General features: G+C 37.4%; 1 protein-coding gene across 9 annotated transcripts in view; it reads left to right on the top strand.

Moving 5' to 3' along the window:
* The window catches only part of DGKH (diacylglycerol kinase eta), a 192032-nt gene that overhangs the window by 156044 nt on the left and 13223 nt on the right, over positions 1-22765 (top strand). For 7 of the 9 annotated variants that reach the window (XM_047860464.1, XM_047860332.1, XM_047860392.1 and 4 more), the window contains 11 exons: positions 740-857; positions 1973-2083; positions 2223-2319; positions 4592-4699; positions 6812-6925; positions 7171-7305; positions 8208-8371; positions 11983-12088; positions 13162-13254; positions 15924-16043; positions 16402-16510. In XM_047860464.1, the coding sequence (XP_047716420.1) occupies positions 740-857; positions 1973-2083; positions 2223-2319; positions 4592-4699; positions 6812-6925; positions 7171-7305; positions 8208-8371; positions 11983-12088; positions 13162-13254; positions 15924-16043; positions 16402-16510 (1275 nt within the window). Of the gene's footprint in view, positions 1-739; positions 858-1972; positions 2084-2222; positions 2320-4591; positions 4700-6811; positions 6926-7170; positions 7306-8207; positions 8372-11982; positions 12103-13161; positions 13255-15923; positions 16044-16401; positions 16511-17941; positions 18073-22765 lie in introns of those variants that run through there. The other 2 variants (XM_047860840.1, XM_047860550.1) reach the window with 2 other exon arrangements.

Below are 22765 nucleotides of genomic sequence, written 5' to 3'. Positions count from 1 at the left end.
TTCCAGGACATACTTTTCTTCACTATTCTTTCCTTTTTGTTTGTTTATTCCCTTAGGCCCTTGTTATTTTTCTTCTTTGCAGAGTTTAATGCTTCTAGCCTCAGTTTTGGGTTGGGTAGATCATAAAATTGATTAGCTTTGAATATCGTAACTATTATTAGAAAGCTAACTACTTGTTGAAATAAATTTGAGGTTTTACATATTTAGAGGTAAGATAAATGCTTCACTTTTTTACGTTCAATACTGCTCTTAAATACCTGTGCTTAATATTTTCATACTTACCGTTGATACCAACACTGGGATTTCACTTAGTATATCTGTTAATACTTTTAATTGAATATTATTGTCTATGCTTTGAGCGTATGGAAGTAGTAACACCGTGACATTTTTGCTAATTCAGCCTTTATTGCAAATTCCTTACAGATTTACCGCCTTATTTGCTATAACATAGGAGGTAATATTTACTTGTTGAAGTATAGAATCACTAGAATGGTAAATGAGAAACTGTCACAAAGAGACTCTTATTTGAGTCTTCATCAGCTGCATTTTTTATGACAACATATGGATCCTGGTTGTAATCACCAATGTTATAGTTTTTAGTTTTGAATAATGAGAAGATTAGACACCGAAAATCATGCTTTGGGGGCAAGGTATCTGAGATTAAGCCTGAAAACAATGCACTGGCTCTTTATCTTTTTTCTTAACATGTGATCCTGTATGTATTTATTTTTCTGTCCAGGTTTAAGAGCAGGATTAGCTGCCTCAATTGCTGGGAGTTCTATTATCAACAAAATGTTACTGGCAAATATTGATCCTTTTGGTGCAACGCCATTTATTGACCCAGATCCAGATTCCGTGTAAGGAAATACTTTTGTAAATATCTCGTTTTGACTTTTCTTGTTTCTACTTTATACGAACAGTAAAATTGTCAATGTGTTACAAGAAATATGCTTCCCCATATAAAAAGGGTCATCAGGGGCGCCTGGGTGGCTCAGTTGGTTAAGTGTCCGACTTCGGCTCAGGTCATGATCTCGTGGTTCACGAGTTCAAGCCCCGCGTCAGGCTCTGTGCTGACAGCTCGGAGCCTGAAGCCTGTTTCAGATTCTGTGTCTCCCTCTCTCTCTCTGACCCTCCCCCCATTCATGCTCTGTCTCTCTCTGTCTCAAAAAATAAATAAACGCTAAAAAAAAAAAGGGGGGGTCATCAGAAAATTTCAAAAGTTGATGATGATGAGTACATTGATGCATTTGAAACACAGTTGTTTTCAGGATCTGTTCTCGAGGTCGGTCCTGTCTAGCCCATTTCCCTATGGCAAAATGAGGCATACCTGTATTCACTTTTCCCTGGAATATTGTATTATTTATTTCAGGAAGCATCTGGCCCACATTGATCTCTTCCCTTCTTAAAAGTACAGGTGTTTTTTTGTTTGTTTTTTGTTTTGGGGTTTTTTTTTTGGCAGTTCAGTATGAACTTTTACTTCTGCATATAATTTTTCTCTTGTTACATCTCATTTCTCTAATGACACTCCTCAAAGACGTCACCATATTTTTTTAATTTAAATTCATGCTAGTTAACATATAGTTTGTCCATTGATAAGAGTACAGCGGATGAGACTTTCTAATGATCAAGAAAGGAGGATTGGCACCTGACTGCAAGACCCTCCCACTTATGTATGTAGTAAAGGGTTCACGTAGGAAGTAAAAGAACCAAGGTTTTATTACAAGTTTTAGAAAAGCGTTACTATGATTCTTTCTCTGCTTGGCCCCGTATCCCTTTTACCACATGTACCAAAAATTACACATATGTACTGGGGTTGTTCACATGGCATATGAACAGGAATTAATTCCTGCTAAGTTTTACTCTCTTCTGTAAGGAATGGAAACTTAAATGGTTTTAAGTGCTGTTTTGTGTGCAAGTTGTAATTGTTATGAATCTGAAATTGACTCTTATGTACTTTTCCATATTATCACAGAGATGGATATTCAGAAAAATGTGTCATGAACAATTACTTTGGGATTGGATTAGACGCAAAAATTTCATTAGAATTTAATAATAAGAGAGAAGAACACCCTGAAAAATGCAGGTAATTTTGGTTAATAGTTATAATGTTATTACAGGAAGGCAATTTCACTTTAATTTCATTTATTACCTCTTTTGCTTGCTCTGCCTTTAAAGATGAATAAATAATAGCTATTGAAATGTCTGCCAATATTTATTTTCAGGAGCCGAACTAAAAATTTGATGTGGTATGGAGTCCTCGGAACCCGGGAGTTATTACAAAGGTCGTATAAGAATTTAGAACAGAGAGTTCAACTTGAGGTAAGTTCATCTTGAAGTAAAGATATTTCATGTTATCTTACTTAGAAAAATAATTTCATTTGGGCAACTCAATTGGCTTCAATTCCTCTTTGAGTGTTTAAACACTCAGTGGAAGTGATTACCAACTTTATACTAAGGGAGGGCTAGACCCTGTATATGACCAATACACTTACCATTATCATTGGCGCCTGAAATCTGGATGCTACTGTGGAGTCTTGCCCCATGAGAAGGTGCAGCCATGAGAGTGCATTTATAGGAGAGCATTTGTAACAGATTCTCACAGATTTTCTCATTTAAGTTTATAAATCTTGACCCAATTCTATGATGGCTGATGTTTCAGAAATCCCTGAAAAAAACATTTATAGTAAATAGACTGTTTTAATTCAAATGTATATTCGTTCCAATTATTTCTAACAATAGTAAACTAAAAAGAGATCTTGAGCATTTAAATTTTTCAGTAGTTTTTTACTAATTTAAATGGGAAATTAAGGACAGCAAAAGTTATTTAATCTCCTCCAATAAGAGGAGAAAGATGGTTGGAGACATGGCTCTGAAAAGTCTACTAACTTATGTGACTTTTATTTTCTTTCACCCTTGGTCCAGGATTCATAGTTTATGCCAATATGCATGTCTTTCTTTCTTGTGTCTTTTTATAGCCAGATATTTTAAATTAGGGTATAGCCTACGTACAGAGAAGTATGTAGATTAAACAGAGCGTTATTATTTTAGGTGTTATCTTAATACTGGAATGAGCACTGGCTCATTCATTATCAACTAAATGTTTTAGTAAAGATAAACCCGCTATGCCTTCCACACTAGAACATAACCACATGATCAGCTAGTTTGATTTATCACCGCTTATAAAATATTTATATTTATATTTATATTTATATTTATATTTATTTATTTATAAAATAAATAAAATTAAGATGGATGTGGGGTGCCTGGGTGGCTCAGTCGGTTAAGGGTCTGACTTCAACTCAGGTCATGATCTCGTGATTCCTGAGTTCGAGCCTGCCTGGCGTCGGGCTCTGTGCTGACAGCTCAGAGCCTGGAGCCCGCTTTGGATTCTGTGTCTCCCTGTCTCTGCCCCTCCCCTGCTCATGCTCTGTCTCCCTCTCTCAAAAATAAATAAACATTAAAAAATATATTTAAAAATTAAGATGGATGTTATACTGGCATTTTTTCCATTTCCTTTAAGTTAGTGATATGATTTGAACAGCTGTTCTAAAGCACACAGAGCTACCTGTTCAATTTATTGGGTTCAGAAAAAGTTCATTATTCTACTAAATACTTAGTGCGTGTTTATTTTAAGAAATACACATTGAGCACCTGCTGTGTACCATGACTGGCCCTTTGGATAGAGTATAGACCTTTGAATGTGTTTTTATGAAAAGGAAAAGAAGGTGTAAAAAATACCTATAGGAGTACAATCAAGCATAAAATGTTCTCAGTTATTTCAAGTGGTTGAATATGGATTGGAATTGGATTTTCATTTGTTCTAAGGAGTGGAGATGATTTTGATTGGGTATTAAAAGGCAATGTTATAAAGTTACGTTAATTATCTTTTATTGCAGGAATTATTTAATGACAATATAGCCCCTATTTTAAGAATGACATCTGCAAGCTCTTCTTTTTTAAGGTGAAGGATTGAGAATTGACTTACATGTCACGTATAATTACTCACCAGCCATATGATATTTGTTTCCTATTTCAGTGGTAATTTAGTTTTCATTTTTGTGATTGATTAGAAGACACAGTAAGTATAAGATACTTCCTGACATGCATGGTTTTTCTCTCCCTGGCTTTGGTTTTGGCTACTGGAGAAACTCACCCGGAGTTTTGGCCAGCCACCGTTAGTGACAGAGTGCCAGCACAGTAGCAGGAATTCTGAGAGGGGCTAGATAGGGTGGCTAGGACCCAGACGCCCTCACTCAGCTTGCTTTCAAAAGGATGCTTATAATAAGCACAAAGATGACCCTAATACAAGTGAAAATGTAAGTGACTTGAAAAAAAAGAAAAGTACCGCCCGATCTGGGCAGAAAAGTTAATATTTTTAGGGTTGGTTTTCTATAACAACTATAGTAATTTACACCTTAAATTTTTTTTAGTTAAAAAAATAAGATAAAGGTAATGTGTAGGAATATGTTTCTAGGAGAGCAAACATTACCAACACACTTCTCTCCATCATCCTTTGTCTTTGGCATTCTAGTGGCTTCCCAACTAGTGGTTTTGCTCTTTTTCTCTAACTTCTAAGCTTTTTACCTTACAGTGTGATGGGCAGTATATCCCTCTCCCCAGTCTGCAAGGAATAGCAGTGTTGAACATTCCCAGCTATGCCGGAGGCACCAACTTTTGGGGTGGAACTAAAGAAGATGATGTAAGTATTTCCTTGCGCCTTCTAGATTCCAGAGGCTGCCCGTATTCCTTGGTTCATGGCCCCTTCCAACGTCTCCAAAGCCAACAAAGGCAGGTTGAGTCTCACAGTACATCATTCTGATCTCCCCTCCTGCCCTTCTCTTCCACTTTGAATGACTTTTGTGATTACATTGGGCCCACTGCATCATCCAGGGTAATCTCCCCTTCTCAAGGTTCCCCCTGTAATCACATCTGCAAAGTCTCTTTGGCCATGTAAAGTAACATTCACTACTTCTGCAGATTTGAACATGGACATTTTTGGGGTAGAAAGGGAGACGTTATTCTGCCTGCCAAAATACCTTTCTGTATTTTTAACTCTACATCGATGTGGCTATTATTTTTATTTTTAGAAATGTTAACAGGGCTCATTTGGCCGTTAACATTTAGGTCTATGTTTTTCGTCCTTTTAGACTTTCCTGTCAAAGGAGAAAAAAACACAACTTAACAATGTAACGCATATAATAATGTAAATAATGTAACAACTATAAAATTTACATTAGCTGTGAACTTTTTGTCAGCCTGTAACTACTCTTCCACTCTTAAATATCTTAAAGGGAAGAAATCAAGGCGATAAAGGTGAATAAAGCTAATGACTCCTCCTAGGTATTCAGACAGTGTTCTGAGAGCTTCACATTCATTACTGACAATCACGATTTTTTATCTAAATTTTACCAGTGAAGAAACTGACACAAAGTTCACACAGGAAGTAGCACAGACAGGATTTAAAACCACGCAGTCTCAATCTACTCCTGAAATAATTGTTGCACTATATGTTAACTAACTTGGATGTAAATTAAAAAAATAAAATTTTAATTAATTAATTAATTAAAAAAATAAAACCACGCAGTCTGCTAACAAAAATGATAAGAAATCGGGGTACCTGGGTGGCTCAGTCAGTTAGGCCTCTGACTTCAGCTCAGGTCATGATCTCACAGTTTGTGAGCTCAAGCCCCATGTCAGGCTCTGTGCTGACAGCTCAGAGCCTGGAGCTTGCTTGGGATTTTGTGTCTCCCTCTTTCTACCCCCTGCTCATGCTCTGTCTCTCAAAAATAAGTAAACATTGAAAAAAAATTTTTTTAATGACAAGAAATCATCAATGTTTGCAAATTCATGCCCTGATATTTTCAGTTTTAATTTAGATACTGCTTTATGCTGAGTAATTTTTTTTTCCGAGGCATACTTGTTTATCATATAGTCAAAGAGAGAATAAAGGGGACAAAGTAAGACAGCCAGAATTTAAATTGTTTGATTAAATTGATTTTGTGGGAATGCATTTAACATCAAAACAAAGTAAGCCTGCATCATTTTTATCCTCTGAGGTGTCTGTTACCATCTTCTCAAATGCCCTAAAAAGTTGTCATATTAATATATAAAGCACATTATACATATTGCTTGTAAACATTGAAGGATTTCCCTTAGAACATGCCAGGTAAACTGGGTATTTTAGGTTTCCTGAAATTACATGCATCATTTTATCAAGACATCTGAGTTATGTGTGAACAGATATTTGATGCATTTTATGCCAAGATGGATTATTTAAAATTTTTTAATGTTTATTTTATTTTTGAGAGAGAGAGAGAGAGAGAAACCGAGCATGAGCAGGGGAGGGGCAGAGCAAGAGGGAGACCCAGAATCCGAAGCAGGCTCCAAGCTCTGAGTTGTCAGCACAGAGCCCTACATGGAGCTCGAAGTCACAAATGGGGAGGGAGATCATGACCTGAGCCAAAGTCAGATGCTCAACCAACTGAGCCACCCAGGTCCCCCCAAGATGGATTATTTAGAATAGAATGGTTCGCTGGTTTAAAGAGTGCTTTATGAAGGGCATGAACATTTTATCCATGTGGGTTTTAAATCTTTTTTATTAAGTTTGCTTACATTAAATCATCTACAGTGGGTTTTTTTTTGGGGGGGGGGTGGTCCTTGGACTATCATTTCCTATTAAAATTGACTTACTTTCCTGCTTACTATTTCTGTAGGTTTTACTATGTATATTGCAGACTTTACATTGCTGATGTGCCACTTCATCGAAACCTTAACCTCATCAGGGGAAATGTAATATAGGTTTTCTTTTCAGATATTTGCTGCACCATCATTTGATGACAAGATCCTGGAAGTCGTTGCAATATTTGATAGCATGCAAATGGCAGTTTCCAGGGTCATTAAACTGCAGCATCATCGAATAGCCCAGGTTTGTTTTCTCTGATCAGACCTGACCTCACTACTCGGGCCACTGGGGAAGCTATTCCAAATGACTCCTACGCTGTCTGTTCATCTATAAAATATGAACTTTCTTGTCGTGTCAGTTGTTACCGTGCCGTGGTAAGTGGAAAAATAGACATTCCATTCCATGGAATGGACAAAAAGTCAAGCTTGAATGCCCATTGTCGGTTTCTCAGGATGATTTGTTCTCTAAAATGACTTGTTTTATTTCAGTGCCGTACGGTAAAAATCACTATATTTGGTGATGAGGGAGTCCCAGTGCAGGTAGATGGCGAAGCATGGGTTCAGCCTCCAGGGATTATCAAAATTGTGCACAAAAACAGAGCTCAGATGCTAACAAGGGACAGGGTATGTAAAAAAATATTCTTCTAGATTTTTATCAAGAGTTTTAAAAAATATTCAATTGTTATGAAAAATAGAAACCACGGAAAAATATTTAAATTGTCTCTTAAATCTGACAAGTCATTGTAGTTTTAAATATGAACATTTAATTTTTTAAAAAAGTTAATAGACTATATTTTTAGTGTTTCTTTTAGGTTTACAGAGAAATTGATCAGAAAATACTGAGAATTCTAATTCTGTTCCCATATACCTCCTTACCTCGCGGACATATAGTCCCTTATTATTAACATGTTGTATTAATGTGGTACATTTATTACAGTTGATGAGCCAATATTGATAATTATTAATTATCAATTAATAATAATTATTAAAGTTCATAGTTTACTCTTCATGCTGTACGTTTTATAGTTTTTGATAAATCTGTAATCACTTGTATCTACCATTATAGTATCCTACAGGATAGTTTCACTATCCTAAAAATTCCCTGTCCTCCACCTATCATCCACCACTCCCTCCCTTACCTCAACCCTTGGCAACCATCTACCTTTTTACTGCCTCCACAGTTTTGCCTTTTCCAGAATACATGTTTTAATTAAGGTTACACCCATAACAGATAAGACTGCCAACACCCATCTTATCCATTATGCATGTAAAGATTGAATCATAAATTGAAGCTGTCTTTTTAAAAACTTTCAGTGATACATTCATTGTCATTGATCACATTACTTATTCTGATAACACTGGAAAACTTTAAGATACCGTTTTTGTATCTTATGATTTCTTTAATGAGGCTTTAGATTAGGAAAACAGCAATAGTTTCAAAGTCATTCATGTAACATCTAAATACACACTTATTTGGGTCTCAGAGCTTCAAACTAACAATTCCTTGCAATATTGATTGTAAATAGGCTTTTGAAAGCACTCTAAAATCTTGGGAGGATAAACAGAAGTGTGATTCCGGTAAACCAGTTCTTCGAACCCATTTGTACATCCAGCATGCCGTTGACTTGGCAACAGAGGAGGTATCCCAGATGCAGCTATGCTCCCAGGCGGCAGAGGAGCTCATCACTAGGTATGGTGGGCCTGCTGGCTGTGGGCGGGGAGAACTCTAGCCTTGGCAAATGTGCTTTTTTACTTTTGATACATAATTTCAGTTGTTCGGGGGTATCTAAGAGAGATGCATTTACTCCCGTTCCTCATTTGCTGCCTCATTCATGCCTCCTTAAGGACTGCGCTCCTTCATTAGACCCCCGCCAGCACATACAGGTGCACACCCTGTGTTTTCTGTCAAACAGACCTTGGACTTCCTGAACCCCAGTGGGGAGCTTGCCTAATGTTACCTAACACACAATGCTCTTTCTGTTATTGTTTATTTCCCCAGTTTTACACAATCTTTACACTATACTACTTACTGATATGTTACCTTGTAATTATTAAATGGTTATGGAATGTAGAAAGAAGTACAGACATTAATCCTGCTTGCAAGGAGGTTTGGGGATGTGGGGGTGGGAAGAGTCCGAGAATCGGTTTCCAAAAGACATATCTGGAGATTGGGAGACAGCACAGAAATTAATTTTAGTAGACAAAAAGGGAAAAGATTAAACAAACAAGCAAAAAACCAAGTTCCATGAATGTAGAACAGATATAAATCACTATGAGCAGGAGTAAACTTCAATGGAGGAAGGGGGGGTGGGCAACCATGGACAAGTTTCTTACCACCTCTTCACCTAAATCTTCTCTACCAAATGGGGATAATAAGAGCTAACTTTGCACGTCTTTGTGAAGGTTTAATGAGACCCACGTGTCTTGTCACATCATGTCTGGCCTATTTAGTGTTCTGGTAGTGGTAGCTATTATATTCTTCCCACACTTCATCTGGTCACTGATAAAAATCTTGAAAAAGAAAAGAAGGAAAGCAAAGCTCTTTAAATATTTGTTAGAAACCTAGAATGTACTAGAAGTTGGAGATATAGGAGAAAAGATATGCATTTCTCCCTATAGCTGGAGACCAACATTCAGAATTAAAATAAAGTATAACTACAAGATACTAAGTAGCTTAGAAGCAAGGTAAAGGAAAATGAATTGGCAGCTATATGCACAGAACTGCATTACTGTACCTCCCAGCTTCTTATTCACAGAGAGATTAGTTTTAGGGTACTACAAACAACTTCTGCGGACTCCACATTACAATGGGGTTGTTTTTCTTTCTTTTCCAGGTTGGTGAGGGATAAGTGACAAATAAAATCACTTATATACACAAGGTATACATGTGATAATTTGATATATGTATACATTGTAAAATAATTACCATCATCAAGCTAATTAACATATGATGGAAAACAATATGGTGGTTTTTCAAAAAATCAAAAATAGAGCTACAGCATTTTCTTGAGACCAAAATATACTTCCTATATTATCTCCCTTGAAACCAAATATACGTCCTATATTAACTTCCTGTCAACTAACCAAATAACCTTATCAAAAAAAGGGAAGTGAAGGTTGGCCAGACTTGGTCAACCTAGTTTGGTCAACCTAGTTTGGTCAACCTAGTTTGGTTCTCCATATATTCACTAGTCTGTTTGTTTAATTTTGTAAAAGATGAAAATCAGGCTCACTCATCTATTTTCAAAACTTACTCATTTAATATTCAGCAAATAATTTTGAGTCTTTGCTACATGCCAACCTCCATATTAAGCCCTGGGGATGACAAAATGGCTGTGTTGTGGTCCCTCTTCTTAATTTGCTGGCAGGGTAGTAGGGAAAAGTGTGGCCAAAGGACTTACAAGACTCACAGTGGGGCGCTGTGGATGAACAGAGGAGGCCACAAAAGTAAGGGAGGGCTGCCTGGAAGAAGTGATCTCCCAGCCAAGTCTTGGGCGGAGAGTAAGAGAAGGAGCATTCTAAACATGGGAGCAAGCCTGGGCAGAGGCCCAGAGGAGTGTGAGTGCATAGTATTTTTAGGAAATCTCAGGAAACCAGGGTGGCATGGTATATGTGATAGAGTGGGATACGTGGATGGAGAGGTGAAGAAGAGCCAAGTCTTTATCAGAATGTTTCTGGAAGCAATGTGGAGCGTTGTCTGCAAGACAGCAAAGCAGGGGCAGGGTGAACACTCTTGGAATGGTCCTGATAGGAAACAGCTGATTGAGGTAATAGAGATGGGAAGAAGAGAGACTTAAGGTAGATTAGGATCTAAACTTGCTAAATGGCCTGAATTATGAGACAGGGCGACTCTAGGGTTTCTACCAAATGGCTGGATGGATTATGGAGCCTTTCAAGGAACCATAGGATTCAGGAGGAAAAGGAGATTTGAGAGGGGAAAATGACAGGGTCTATGTTGGACTTACAGAATTTAAACTACATTGGAAATTTCTAGATTTAGTAGGCAGTCGAAGTATTCATCTGAAATCGATTTACCTCTTTTCCTTTGTTTGTAAGTTAGAATAACTTTTACCCACCTCTGTCCTTCTGATAAATGTCCCATTCTTCATCATTTCTCAAGATTATTGGTAGCAATACTGAGACGACATTTGCAAATTCCTTTGTGGCTTGGGTATCAATTGTATCATCTTTAAGATTTAAACTCTTTTCCTTTACTTTTGGTCCAACCATACAGGACTAGTCTCTTCTCTTGTGTGTAGCGCGTTCTCCTTGAAGATGCCAGAAACAAAGGATTTGAATAGTTTGGCTTTCTTGCTTCTCTGCAAACTTTCCATCATTTTCTAGTAATTGGTGGAACTTTTCCTCCTTTCTCTTCTTTGGCCTGAGCGCCCTCCAGGATCCTGTCTGTTCAGGACATTCTTGAAGGTTGAGATTCTAGAGGACTGTGGCACAAGAGGCTTTGGAACTGATGGACATAGATTCAAATCCTAGCTCTATTACTTAATTAGCTTTGTATGCGTACTGAATCTCTCCAAGCCTCAAGGTCTCCGTCTATAAAGTAGAGAAAATTCATCACAGCTACCTTTTAAGTTGTGAATATTAAATTAGATAATGTCTGTAAAGAACTTTAGCAATAGATGACAAATACAGGAATGTTCTTCCCTTAATCCATTCTATTTCTTTCTAGTCGAAGCTTCAATGAATAAAAGATTAAGTTTCTGCTCCCCACATTTGGGACCTGTCTCACTTTACAATGATACTTCAAAATGAAGTGTTCTTATATTTTGTTCTTCCAAATAGCACTTCAATTTGTTTATCTGTGATGCTCAGCCTAACTTTTCCTATTAAGATTTTTGGTTTAGGGGCACCTGGGTGGCTCAGTCGGTTGAGCGTCCGACTTCGGCTCAGGTCATGATCTCACGGTCCGTGAGTTCGAGCCCCGCGTTGGGCTCTGTGCTGACAGCTCAGAGCCTGGAGCCTGCTTCTGATTCTGTGTCTCCCTCTCTCTCTCTGCCCCTCCCCTGCTCATGCTCTGCCTCTCTCTGTCTCAAAAATAAATTAAAAAAAACATTAAAAGAAAAGATTTTTGGTTTAGTATTCTTTGTCGCAATGGGGTTTGAAGTTTTTAAATTTACCCTTTGTTATTCGTAATTGAGCACTCATTAAAAAAATTTCCGTAATGACTTTTTATTATTATTATTATTATTATTATTACTTGCCTTAGTGTACCACTTCTGCACTTGAGAAAAATCAGCAGTGCTCAAAGTTTTTTTGGTTCGTCTGCTTTACTTTTGCTTTCAGGATCTGTGACGCAGCCACCATCCATTGTCTTTTGGAACAAGAACTGGCCCACGCTGTGAATGCGTGTTCCCACGCACTGAATAAAGCCAACCCGCGGTTCCCAGAGGTGAGGAGTTCATGGTAAATTCTTATTCTACGGATTGTTTGGTATTACACATGTATTTCGATGCTATACAATGTGCCACGCCCTTTGAAAAACATTATACATCTATAAGAGTGTCTGCCAGAAGCTTGTGGTAAATCTGTGCCCACATTTTTCCTGATTTTTCTTTTCCTGCCATTTTTCCATTCCTGCTCTTAAATTCTCTTCTTCCCGCCCCCCCCCCCCCCCCCCCCCACTTCACTCTCAGTCATCTGTCACCTTGCCATCTTCCTTCCACTCGTTCTGTTCCGGCTGCTACCATTCCTCCTTGTCCTCTCTTTCACCTTCTCCCCTACACCTTGATGTGGGCACAGGTAGATACTATGTATTTTATTAGCGATGTTTATTCATTGTTGAAGTTGTACACAGAAGCTATTCTCACTTCATTTTGTTCTACTAAACTGGTAATGTTTAATGTAGAGACTACAATTTTTTAACTTCTGTAAACTTTTTAATGTACACATTAATAGTGAATAAAAGGGATACAATATAACTCTCTTGAAATGTGATTCACAGTACAAGACTGTAGGGTACAGAAAACTGATATAGCATCATTTTATTCTTTTTAATTATTGGATGGAAGTCACCTAAATTAATAGATAAGTGCTAGTCCTCAAGGTGAAAGTCTAAAAAAGCAATCTGGTTGGAACTTCTGAGAGTCAAAGTCAGTGGATAGAACTGACTATGATCTGATAATGACCCTTTAAGGCATCGTTTCCTTTGACTTAAATTTTTTGTGGGAATATGTGTATGTTGTTGGGAACAGGCACACGTTTGTATGTAGGAGATATGGTCCTGAGTGTATCAGTACAGTCAGAGCATTTGTTTGGTTCTGTGCTGTAAAGGTCAGAAGAAGTAATCATACTAACAAACATGAGTGTGAAGTTATTCAATGACAATACAAATTTGGTAGGTTTTTAAAAACATTTGTGATGTGAATTTCTTGGAAGAATAAAATTTAAGGTATTTGCTGATGATTGAATCCCAATTTAATACAGAACTACTTGTCTTTGATGTGTTGTTGTGTTTTTTTCTAGAGTCTTACGAGAGACACTGCCACTGAAATAGCCATCAATGTGAAGGCACTGTATAATGAAACAGAATCTTTACTAGTTGGCAGGGTTCCTTTGGTAAGGAGGAAACGACTGATAACACAAGAATGATGATCAATGTATGGGCCTCCCTTTCAGTCAGGAGCATGCATTCATCAGATTCTAAGGCAGGATCAGCCTTCTGGCCTCCATCCTTACAGCTTTCTCTGTACCTAGCTTTTGCCTTCAGGAAGGGACATGGCTAAACCAGGGAGTAATGATTCAGACTAACAGGAGAAGTTTCCCCTCGCATATGCCATCGTGTTTTTATGCAGTTCTACTGTCCCCAGTCAGCTTTGATAGATTTGAAACATGATATTTTGAAATGTGATTGGTATGATTTTTCGATTTGCTTAAAGGGCAACCCTTTCTAGACTAGATGTTTCAAGAACTAAATTCAAGAATTAGCCATATCCCTAGATTAACTCAGAGTGGTCCTGGAAATCAAGTTTAGGGCAGGTGTGAATCTAACCACAGTCCATGGACCTCAAGCATAAGTGCTACAGTGGAACTGTTCCACGGACATCCTGTTTGGTTTGCCCACAGTCTGACCGGTCAGCCTTTCTTCTCTCCCCTTTTTCAAATGTTCTAGAATATTGGGTCTTTTCGTCACCTAGTGTTCACTTGTGGGTTTTCACATGTGCTGTCCTAACTGTGTAGAAAGCCTAAATGTGTTAGCTGTTTTTAACTTCCTTGTAACAATTCTGATTAACTGATCGGTGGTGATCTTAAAACATTTCTCTTGACTAATATTATCTCTTGCTTTGGAAAATACACACCTAAATAAAAGTGGTAGTAAAAGTCATAGTATCTGGCCTAGTGGGAAAATGGGAGGTGTGTCACAGGCTAGCTAGCCAACTAAGTGACTGTGGTTGGAATTTCTGTTTGCTTGGGGTCCAGAAGAGCATCCTTGGAGCATCTTCTACTCTGAGAAGAGTGAATATATAAAGGTTGAATGGTGTCCATTGCTCTTACCCACCTCCAGAGGAAGCTGAAATATAAGTTCCTTGGGTCACAGGTGGCTGCTGATGCTTTGGCTGTGAAGAAAAACTTTTAGGAGGAAACATTGGTTATCTTTTATGATAAAACCAATGGAACATTTTGCCAATTCTTGGAACTTTGGTCATTAACCGGAGTCTTTTTGCTGCTTTTCTAAAATGTGTCCAATGAAATCCAATGAGCTGTGACTTTGGTCCCAAGTTTAGGTGAAGGACATGTATTTTTTGCCTATTTGAAACATGATTAAGATAACTTATGATTGATGAGAACTAGAAGCATAAGTTATTCTGTATTTCAGCTCTCTACTCTGAAAGTACCCTCTGAGTGTTAGTTGGTTCATATTTATTAATTACATTATGTTAATATAGAAGGACCACCCACACAGACTTTTAATCATTTCAGTCTGCTTCTGTCATTGTCAAATGTGGGTGTTTGGTTTAAAATGTATACCAGTGAGTTTTTCCATAACCTTTGATAACATTGATGTGAAAATACAGAGTCACTCATATTCGAGATCAACTAAGGTTTACACTTCATTTTGCTTCTTGAATAAATGTATAATACCATTTTATCAATTTCATAAGGCATATATTCTTAGACTCAAAGGAAAATGGTGAATTTTACATGACAAGCTGGAGAATCTCCAAATTTTTATTAACTGCTAGAAATGGCAAATACCTTGAATAACAGGGCGGAGGGTGGGGGGGGGAAGAATGACCATAATAAATAACAGTAACATTTTCTCTGAACTTTAAGTGTAAAATTCTGCAAGCCTATATGTAGATACTCTACAATTTTAAAGTGGTTTATGGAAGTATTGATTAGCTGGAATAGACCTTAGAAATAATCTCTATACTATTTTAGGAAGAAACTAAGACTCTTAAAATCAGCCAGCCTTCCTTTGGTTGCATAGTTAGTAACAAGTAACTGGAATGTAGTCACCTCCCTTCCCGACCTACACATAACAGTGTTTATTTCACCTTTACCATTGAATTTCTACATGCTTTTTAATAACTGTTTCAAATAAGTGGGAAATAGGTGACTGGTTAAATTCTCTATAAAGTTTCCAAAACCCCTTCCAGATTTCAAACCATGTAGCTTTTGCCCTTATTTTGACAACAGCTTTTTGTCATAAATTTTTCTGAGATTCATGGGTTCCCCCCCCCCCCTTAAACTTATTCTTCTATTTCTCCAGGAGATTTCTGTACCAGCCAGTTCTTATTATGTGACATGTTTTTGACCAAGTTTTAAAATAGCATTATTTGGTTACGTAGTGACCTATGGAAATCAGAAGGATTTCTGCCTCAAATAAGTAGAATAGTGAGATTACTTACCAGAATGCAGCAGAATAGATGGATGGATGCATGGTTTGGAAGGGAGGGAGAGGAAAGAATTTACATAGGAAACAAACAAACAAAAAAAACCCAACACCACCACCCATACTTTTTTTTTTCTGTGACATTATTAAAGTCACACTGACTACTTATATTGTCTTTGGGAAGTAGGGATAAATCAATTCAGATTGTTTTTAAATGAGCTCAATATAAAATAATGTGTTCTTTTTTCTATATTCCTTTATATTACCAACAACAATAACCTAGCCTAGTAAGAGTTGAGGATGTCTGCTAGAAAAAGAAAATATGTTTATTCTGTTTGAGATTGGCCACTGAGACTTGTTTTGTTTTGTTTTTTAACCTGCTGGTAAATAGCACTTAGAATCCCCACATGAAGAGCGGGTATCTAATGCCTTACATTCTGTGGAGGTGGAGTTGCAGAAGTTAACAGAGATTCCTTGGCTTTATTATATCTTACATCCAAACGAAGATGAGGTATGTAAAATCTGGCCTGTTTCTTTGTAAGTGTAGACTTTCTGACAATAGAATTTGAAATCATCTTTTGAAAAAGGGACATTCCAGGGAAAACGAATTCTGGACGCTACTGTCAAATGTGCTGTTCTTGAACAAGCAAGAAAAGGCTTTTCTATGAACAGAGGTATCTTCGGGGAATCAGTACATCTTTGGTAGTACATAACATTTACACTTTTATTTTAAGGAGTGTTTTGCATTTATTCCTGCATTGTCATTTCAGCAGTGTTTTGCATTTATTCCTGCATTGTCTGTAATATCAGAGTGAGTTTTTCTTCTCTTAATGTCCTGAGAAAATTCTCTTCTTGCTCGACCCGAACAGGAACCCCCCATGGATTGCACCAAGAGAAACAGCAGAAGCACAGTATTTCGTATAGTGCCAAAATTTAAAAAGGAAAAGGTTCAGAAACAGAAGACAGGTTCACAGCCTGGTAGGTGATCCACACTGGAAGGGAAAGTATTACATTATGGAAAAAATAAAGCAGTGTCACCAAGGTGATGAGAATGTTCTGGAACTATTAGTGGTGACCATTGCACATTACAAATGTACTAAATGCTGCTGAATTGTATACCATAAACCGGCTAAAATGGAGAGTTTTGTGTTTGTTTTACCATAATAAAGTAAATCATATCATACTCAAGCAAAGTCCAAAAACCAGTAAGAGCCTGTAGTTATGATGCACACAAGAAAACGAGGTTTGCTTGTACTCTCTTCAGTGGACATCAGTGCATCTGTTTAGATGGTCCTTTGTCTTGCTTAACAATTCAAGGCATCAGTGGATAACTTGTTTCTCATCAGAGTTCAAAGTCGAGATTTTCATAAATGAAATATAGAAACTTGCTAAATATATGTTTTAACTTGCTAAATATATCTTCTACCTAAAGTCACCTGTTCTTTTTCTCCTGTTTCAAAGACTTACTACACCATTTCATTCCCTCAGTAATGACAATCTACTGTGACATTTGCATTCTCAAGCGAAGATTAAACTCTGCCTTTGATGTTGTTTGTCTTGTTCCCTTTCCACCTTCCCCTAGAAATTAACGTTAATGCTGCACTGGTGCTAAAACACCTTCAAGTTGTGTGTATGGGACAGTAGGTGCCTTTCATAATCAAGTCATTTTATAATTCTTCCGAGTTAGCTAACTCCTTTTAAAAAGTGATACATGACCTTATTTTTGACAATCGTAGAGCAGCTATTGAAGGGCATTTTAAAACCACATAGGGCAAATAAATAATCTTTAATTCAGCTAAGCAACGTTGAATAAAATGTATACAACCACGATTATCTACATTGGAAAATAACAATCCAACGAATCTTAGAAGCATTGATGGCATTTAGAGGACATTAAAATGATCTAACAACACGTTTGGTGCTGTAATTATCAATAATTATAATTATAAATAGTAATAGAATCAATAAAGGTGATACTTGAAGACAGCAAGACCCAAAACAGAAGTTTGTGTAAAATTCAGTACCCTGTTTCAGATTTCATATTTTAATTAGAGTTTGTAGCTAATGAAATTAAATTAGTGCCATATATGGTCTTAAAGAAATCATCAGAGCTTATTTTGATCTTGTACTATTTATCCTAATCATGAGAAATACATTTTTTATTCCTATTGTGTAGTTTGGGTGCCCAGCAGTGAATGTTTTTGCCTAGTCAGACCTTTGTGTTGATTGATGGTCTGTAACCTGCATGGGGAACAACGAAATTGGAGTTTTGTTGAAACAACACCTTTAACCTTTCCCTTTGCTAGCACTGCCCGCTCTACTCTGTTTTGCATCTTCTTTGGCCAACCTTTGCTTTGTAATGCATTGAGCATGTAGAAATTAAGGGGGTTTTGCTCTTAACTTTGGTAGTTCAAAAATGGGGCACAGAGGAAGTTGCTGCTTGGCTGGATCTGCTCAGTTTGGGAGAGTACAAAGAAATCTTCATCCGTCATGACATCAGAGGGGCTGAACTTTTGCATCTGGAAAGGCGAGATCTTAAGGTATTTCCTTTGTGCTACTCTTCTGCTTTTGAAAATTTCCTGGCAAAACAGAATCCTTTATCCTGCACCTCTTTTGTTATGTGCTTCTAGCTTGGCTTATGTTATGCAAATGTGCAGTAATCTAATATGCATTGTCCTGTGGTTGGAGTTCCTCTGCTTTTTAAACAAGAATGTCAGCAATATTTTCCTATCAAAAATCATTCTCTGATTATTGTAGCTAAAGCTTAGCATGAAGTTAGTAATTTTTCTCTGCATCCATTCATATGGCTGTTCCTGTGCTAATATTTCCAAATGGCTCATGTTTCCATCAGCTCACTTTATTGAGTCGGCATGAAAAGTGGTAATTGTTGCTGAAGATGACTTAAAAATCTAACCAAAGGTTAACAACTAAAAATCAATTCAAAATACCAGTAACAAAGTCTTCCTAATATATGGAACTAAATAAGGGACTCACAGCAGTGGCTACTTAGAGTCCTATGATTTTGTTGTGTTTCTGACTGCCCTTTCAGAAGTCACGTGAACTAGACCAATAAATTCAAATGCCCTTCCCATGATTTACTGTTAAAATTGTATTATGCTCAAAAATAAATGTATTATTTTCTTTAGTAAATGAAGTAAAAATTATCCTTTACTCTTGCTGGAATGCAGCTTAGAGCCCCTTTGTCATTTATGACCAGAAAGAATATCATTAATTAGCGGTAAGCAGTGGTTCTCTTGGATTTTTCGGGTGGAGACTGCCAGTGGCCAAAGTAGAGTATTCTTTCTTAAGGTTGGGAGTAGAATTTTGTCATCTTATATTTTCTTACCAAACGCTGCCATTTTAAAATTCCAAGATTGAGTAATAAGAAAATGACAAAGCCTTTGATATATTTTAGAGTGATCCTTTTCCAGTAGGCCAGGTTCTGATTCTCATGGAATTATGGTACAGTAAACCCCTAACAAATTTGTGAACTGTTGTGCCTTTATCTATAAATACGGTAGCAGAGATCTTTGAACAATGTATGGGTAATCTGTAGGATTTTATAAAGCAGAGTCATACAGTTTTAGCACATTAAAAGTGGACACCACTTATATGTAAATGTTTTTAACCAGAATAATAATAAAGAAGTGGATTAATTATCACAGTTGAGAGTCCCAAATCTGGAAAAAAGCAAAGTATACAGTGCCAAAGTTCATAGAGTAAAGGTTGGCTTCAAAACGTGGAATGAATGCACAAAAAAATAAATGTAAGGCATCATTGTATCTAAGGATAGCTTCTCATATCCTTAGCAGGCAGCAATATTTATTGACTAGCTACTGATTGATATACTATGCCAGTCTCTCTTTACATTTCATTTGCCATGAGTAAGCGTATATTAAAGGAAAAGACTGTATGTGTATGTATATATAAATATATCTCTGTATGTTATATATATGTATACGCACCTATAAGCATACAAATAGACACACACATACACAGTGAGTAAAGCAAATATTTGCAGAATGAAGAAACAAAGCTCATACGTATGCAAAGTCAAAGTTAGAGTGATAGGACTTGGCTAGAAAAAAGTAAGAGTAAAAAGGAAATGGTTAAGAATTATTTTAGTAAATTTTCTCTTTAGCTTTTCATGGGACTTTTTGTTCTACTTTGTTTTTATTATTTTTTAAATTTTTTTTAATGTTTATTCATTTTTGAGAGACAGAGACAGAGCATGAGTGGGGAGGGGCAGAAAGCGAGGGAGACACAGAATCTGAAGCAGGCTCCAGGCTCTGAGCTGTCAGCACAGAGCCCAACGCGGGGGCTCGAAGTCACGGGGCTGTGAGGTCATGACCTGAGCTGAAGTCAGACACTTAACTGACTTGGCTACCCAAGCACCCCTACTTTGTTTTTATTTTTAATACAAACTACATTCTTTCCCTTATAACTTGTCTTTTGGAAACCTGTATTGACACTGTCCTATTTAACTCTTTTGGTTCTAAAACACGGTCTGAGGGAATGAGAAAAGGAAAATAATTTTATGGAAAGAACCAGCTGTCGGACAAAGCCTTCATGAAGGTAGAAGATGAGCTCCCCTTGCTCTCTGGGTGTAGCTATAAGAGGGAGCAGACTTTTTGGCATAAAGTCTACCAATGTTGGTAAAGGATTACCTACTCCCTGGGTAATCTTACCCATTTCCATTGCTTCAGGTATGGTCCATGAATATGGCAGTGGCTCACAGGGTTGTATTTCCAGCCCTGACCTCATTTGAGAGCTCTAGGATTATATCACCACCTCTACTTGAAACTTGCCTATCACACAGGGGTGTCAGTCTTCACGTGTCAAAAACCAAACCTCTATTCTGCTGTCCCACTCCAGCCCTGCCCCTCCTCACCTGGCTAACTCCTGCTCAGATCTTGGCTCAAGTGTTACTTTCTTCTTAGCAAGACGACTAGAGATAGCAATGTGACCCTGTAAAGGTGGGAAAGGAAAAATATTTCTAAGGTGCTTTAGCAGACAAATAAACTGATTACGTTATTTCACCTCCAGGACGACAATAGGCAAAAGTGAGGGACACCAAAGAAAATGGTAAAGATGCAGTGGTTTTGTTTGTGTGGTTGGTTTTTGTTTTTTTCCATTTGGAAAGTTGCATATGTGTGGCTACAAAGGTAACTGAATGTCTACAAAGTATGTTTTTGCCAAATCAGGCCTATTCATCCAAAGAAAGAAAAGGCCACTAATAAAGAATATGAAAAAATAAGAAAGGTGTAACAGATGTCATGGCATAACTTTATCACAGCCTAACTCCTAGAAGACATGAGAGTATTGAACTCAAAATAAAGAAAATACAGGTAGGAGTTAGTGTAACTCTATGGAAAACATTCATCTCATTACACCAAATTGGTAATTCTGAGTAGAGTCTGCCTCTCCCAGAGAAGTTTTTATTCTCAAGAATACAATGTGCATATGGCCTGAAATAAAATATTTAATATTAAGTGTAGTTTATTAATCAGATAATTATATTAACAAAGCAGAAAGAATATTTATCCCACTCAAATAAAAGAATCGAAATGCAACTGTAAATGCATTTATATCTCAAAGTTAGGTAGCAGGAGCAGCTATCTTTCTTTAGGTTTTGGTCTTGCTTTTGAATTTGCTATTTTAGCACACACTTCCTTAAGACTGGCTATGAATGACCCAGTGTTGGGGCACCTGGGTGGCTCAGTCGGCTAGGTGTCCGACTTCGGCTCAGGTCATGATCTCATAGTTCGTGAGTTCGAGCCCTCCACTGGGCTCTGTGCTGACAGTGCAGAGCCTGGAGCCTGCTTCAGATTCTGGGTCTCCCTCTCTCTCTCTGCCCCTCCCCACCCCTGCTCACACTCTGACTTTCTCTCTCTCTCTCAAAAATAGACACTAAAAAAAATAAAAATAAAAAAGAATGACCCGGTGTCATATGAGAAAATATTTTTCAGGGTCAGTTACATATTGTAAAAGCATGACCTAGAAATGATCTCAGGCTGGAAAAGAGTGCTTGCTGTAGAAAACGTATTTTCTAGAAAGATTCAAAATTGTCAGAAAAAAAAAAGTGTCAGTAGCATTACTGCTATAGAATTCAAAGAGCCCATAAAGTGTGTGGAAGAGAGAGCACATGTGTGCACGCACTTCAAATACTCTGATCTATTTCATTTAAAGCTTAAAAATAAATAATGCTCTTAGCCTACAAAATAGAATGGATATTTGGAATCTTTATCTTCTCGGACACATGATTTTGTGGTATCTCATAATCCTGTTTTCAATGCTACTTTGGAAGCCATCTTTTTGCTAATTTTCAAATATACCAAACCCTCTGTTTTATATAGAATTTGTTTGACTTCACCTGTTAACAAATTGATCATACCCATTACACTGAAATTAACTATGGCGGTGGGTGATGGCGGCTGATTGGCTCAGTCGGTTTAGCATCCGACTCTTGATTTCGGCTCAGGTCATCATGATCTCAAGTTTCATGAGTTCAAGCCCCACATCGGGCTCTGTGCTGACAGTGAGGGACCTGCTTGGGATTCTCTCTCCCTCTCTCTGTGCCCCTCCCCTGCTTGCTCTCTGTCTCTCTCTCTCTCTCTGTCTCTCTCAAAATAAACATTTTTTTAATAAAAAAAAATAAAAGCTAATTAAACAAAAAAGAAATTACAGGGTTTGGAGGCCTTCACCCTTTCTTTTAGTTTTTCAGGTAGTGAGCATCATGGCTGTCTTGTGTGCATCTCCTTCCTTCCTGCAACAAGTATTTCTTTGCCAGGTGCCTGCTGTGTGCTGCACACTCTGGAACCATCCTCCACTTCTGAAAGCTAAATATTGAATTCTTGGCTCTTTATAGAAAGACAGTTCTGTAAGAAACAAGGAGAGTTCTGAGGCAAAGGAGCCACGAGTGTTTTGAGGAAAAGCATCAACCCACAGAGAGCTATGTTTATGTAATTTTTTTATACTTCTGCATTACAAAGTAGAAAGGATATTTAAATAGACCACTCAAATCAAAGACTCTAAATGTAACTGTAAATGCATTTAAATTCCACATGTAGGTGGTGGCCACTAATATCTTTCTTTAGGATTAGGCTTTACTTTTAAGTTTACTACTTTAGGAAGGATGTGCATGGTTGCCTTAGGACTAATTGTGGATGCCCTGATGTCACATGCCACTTTTCTCAGAGATCCCAAAAGGACCTGTGTTTTAAAAAGAAGAAG

The sequence above is a fragment of the Prionailurus viverrinus genome, chromosome A1 (assembly GCF_022837055.1).
Source record: "Prionailurus viverrinus isolate Anna chromosome A1, UM_Priviv_1.0, whole genome shotgun sequence".
Lineage (NCBI taxonomy): Eukaryota > Metazoa > Chordata > Mammalia > Carnivora > Felidae > Prionailurus > Prionailurus viverrinus.
Note: the sequence above shows the minus strand (reverse complement) of the source record. Positions and strands in the feature narration are given on the sequence as shown.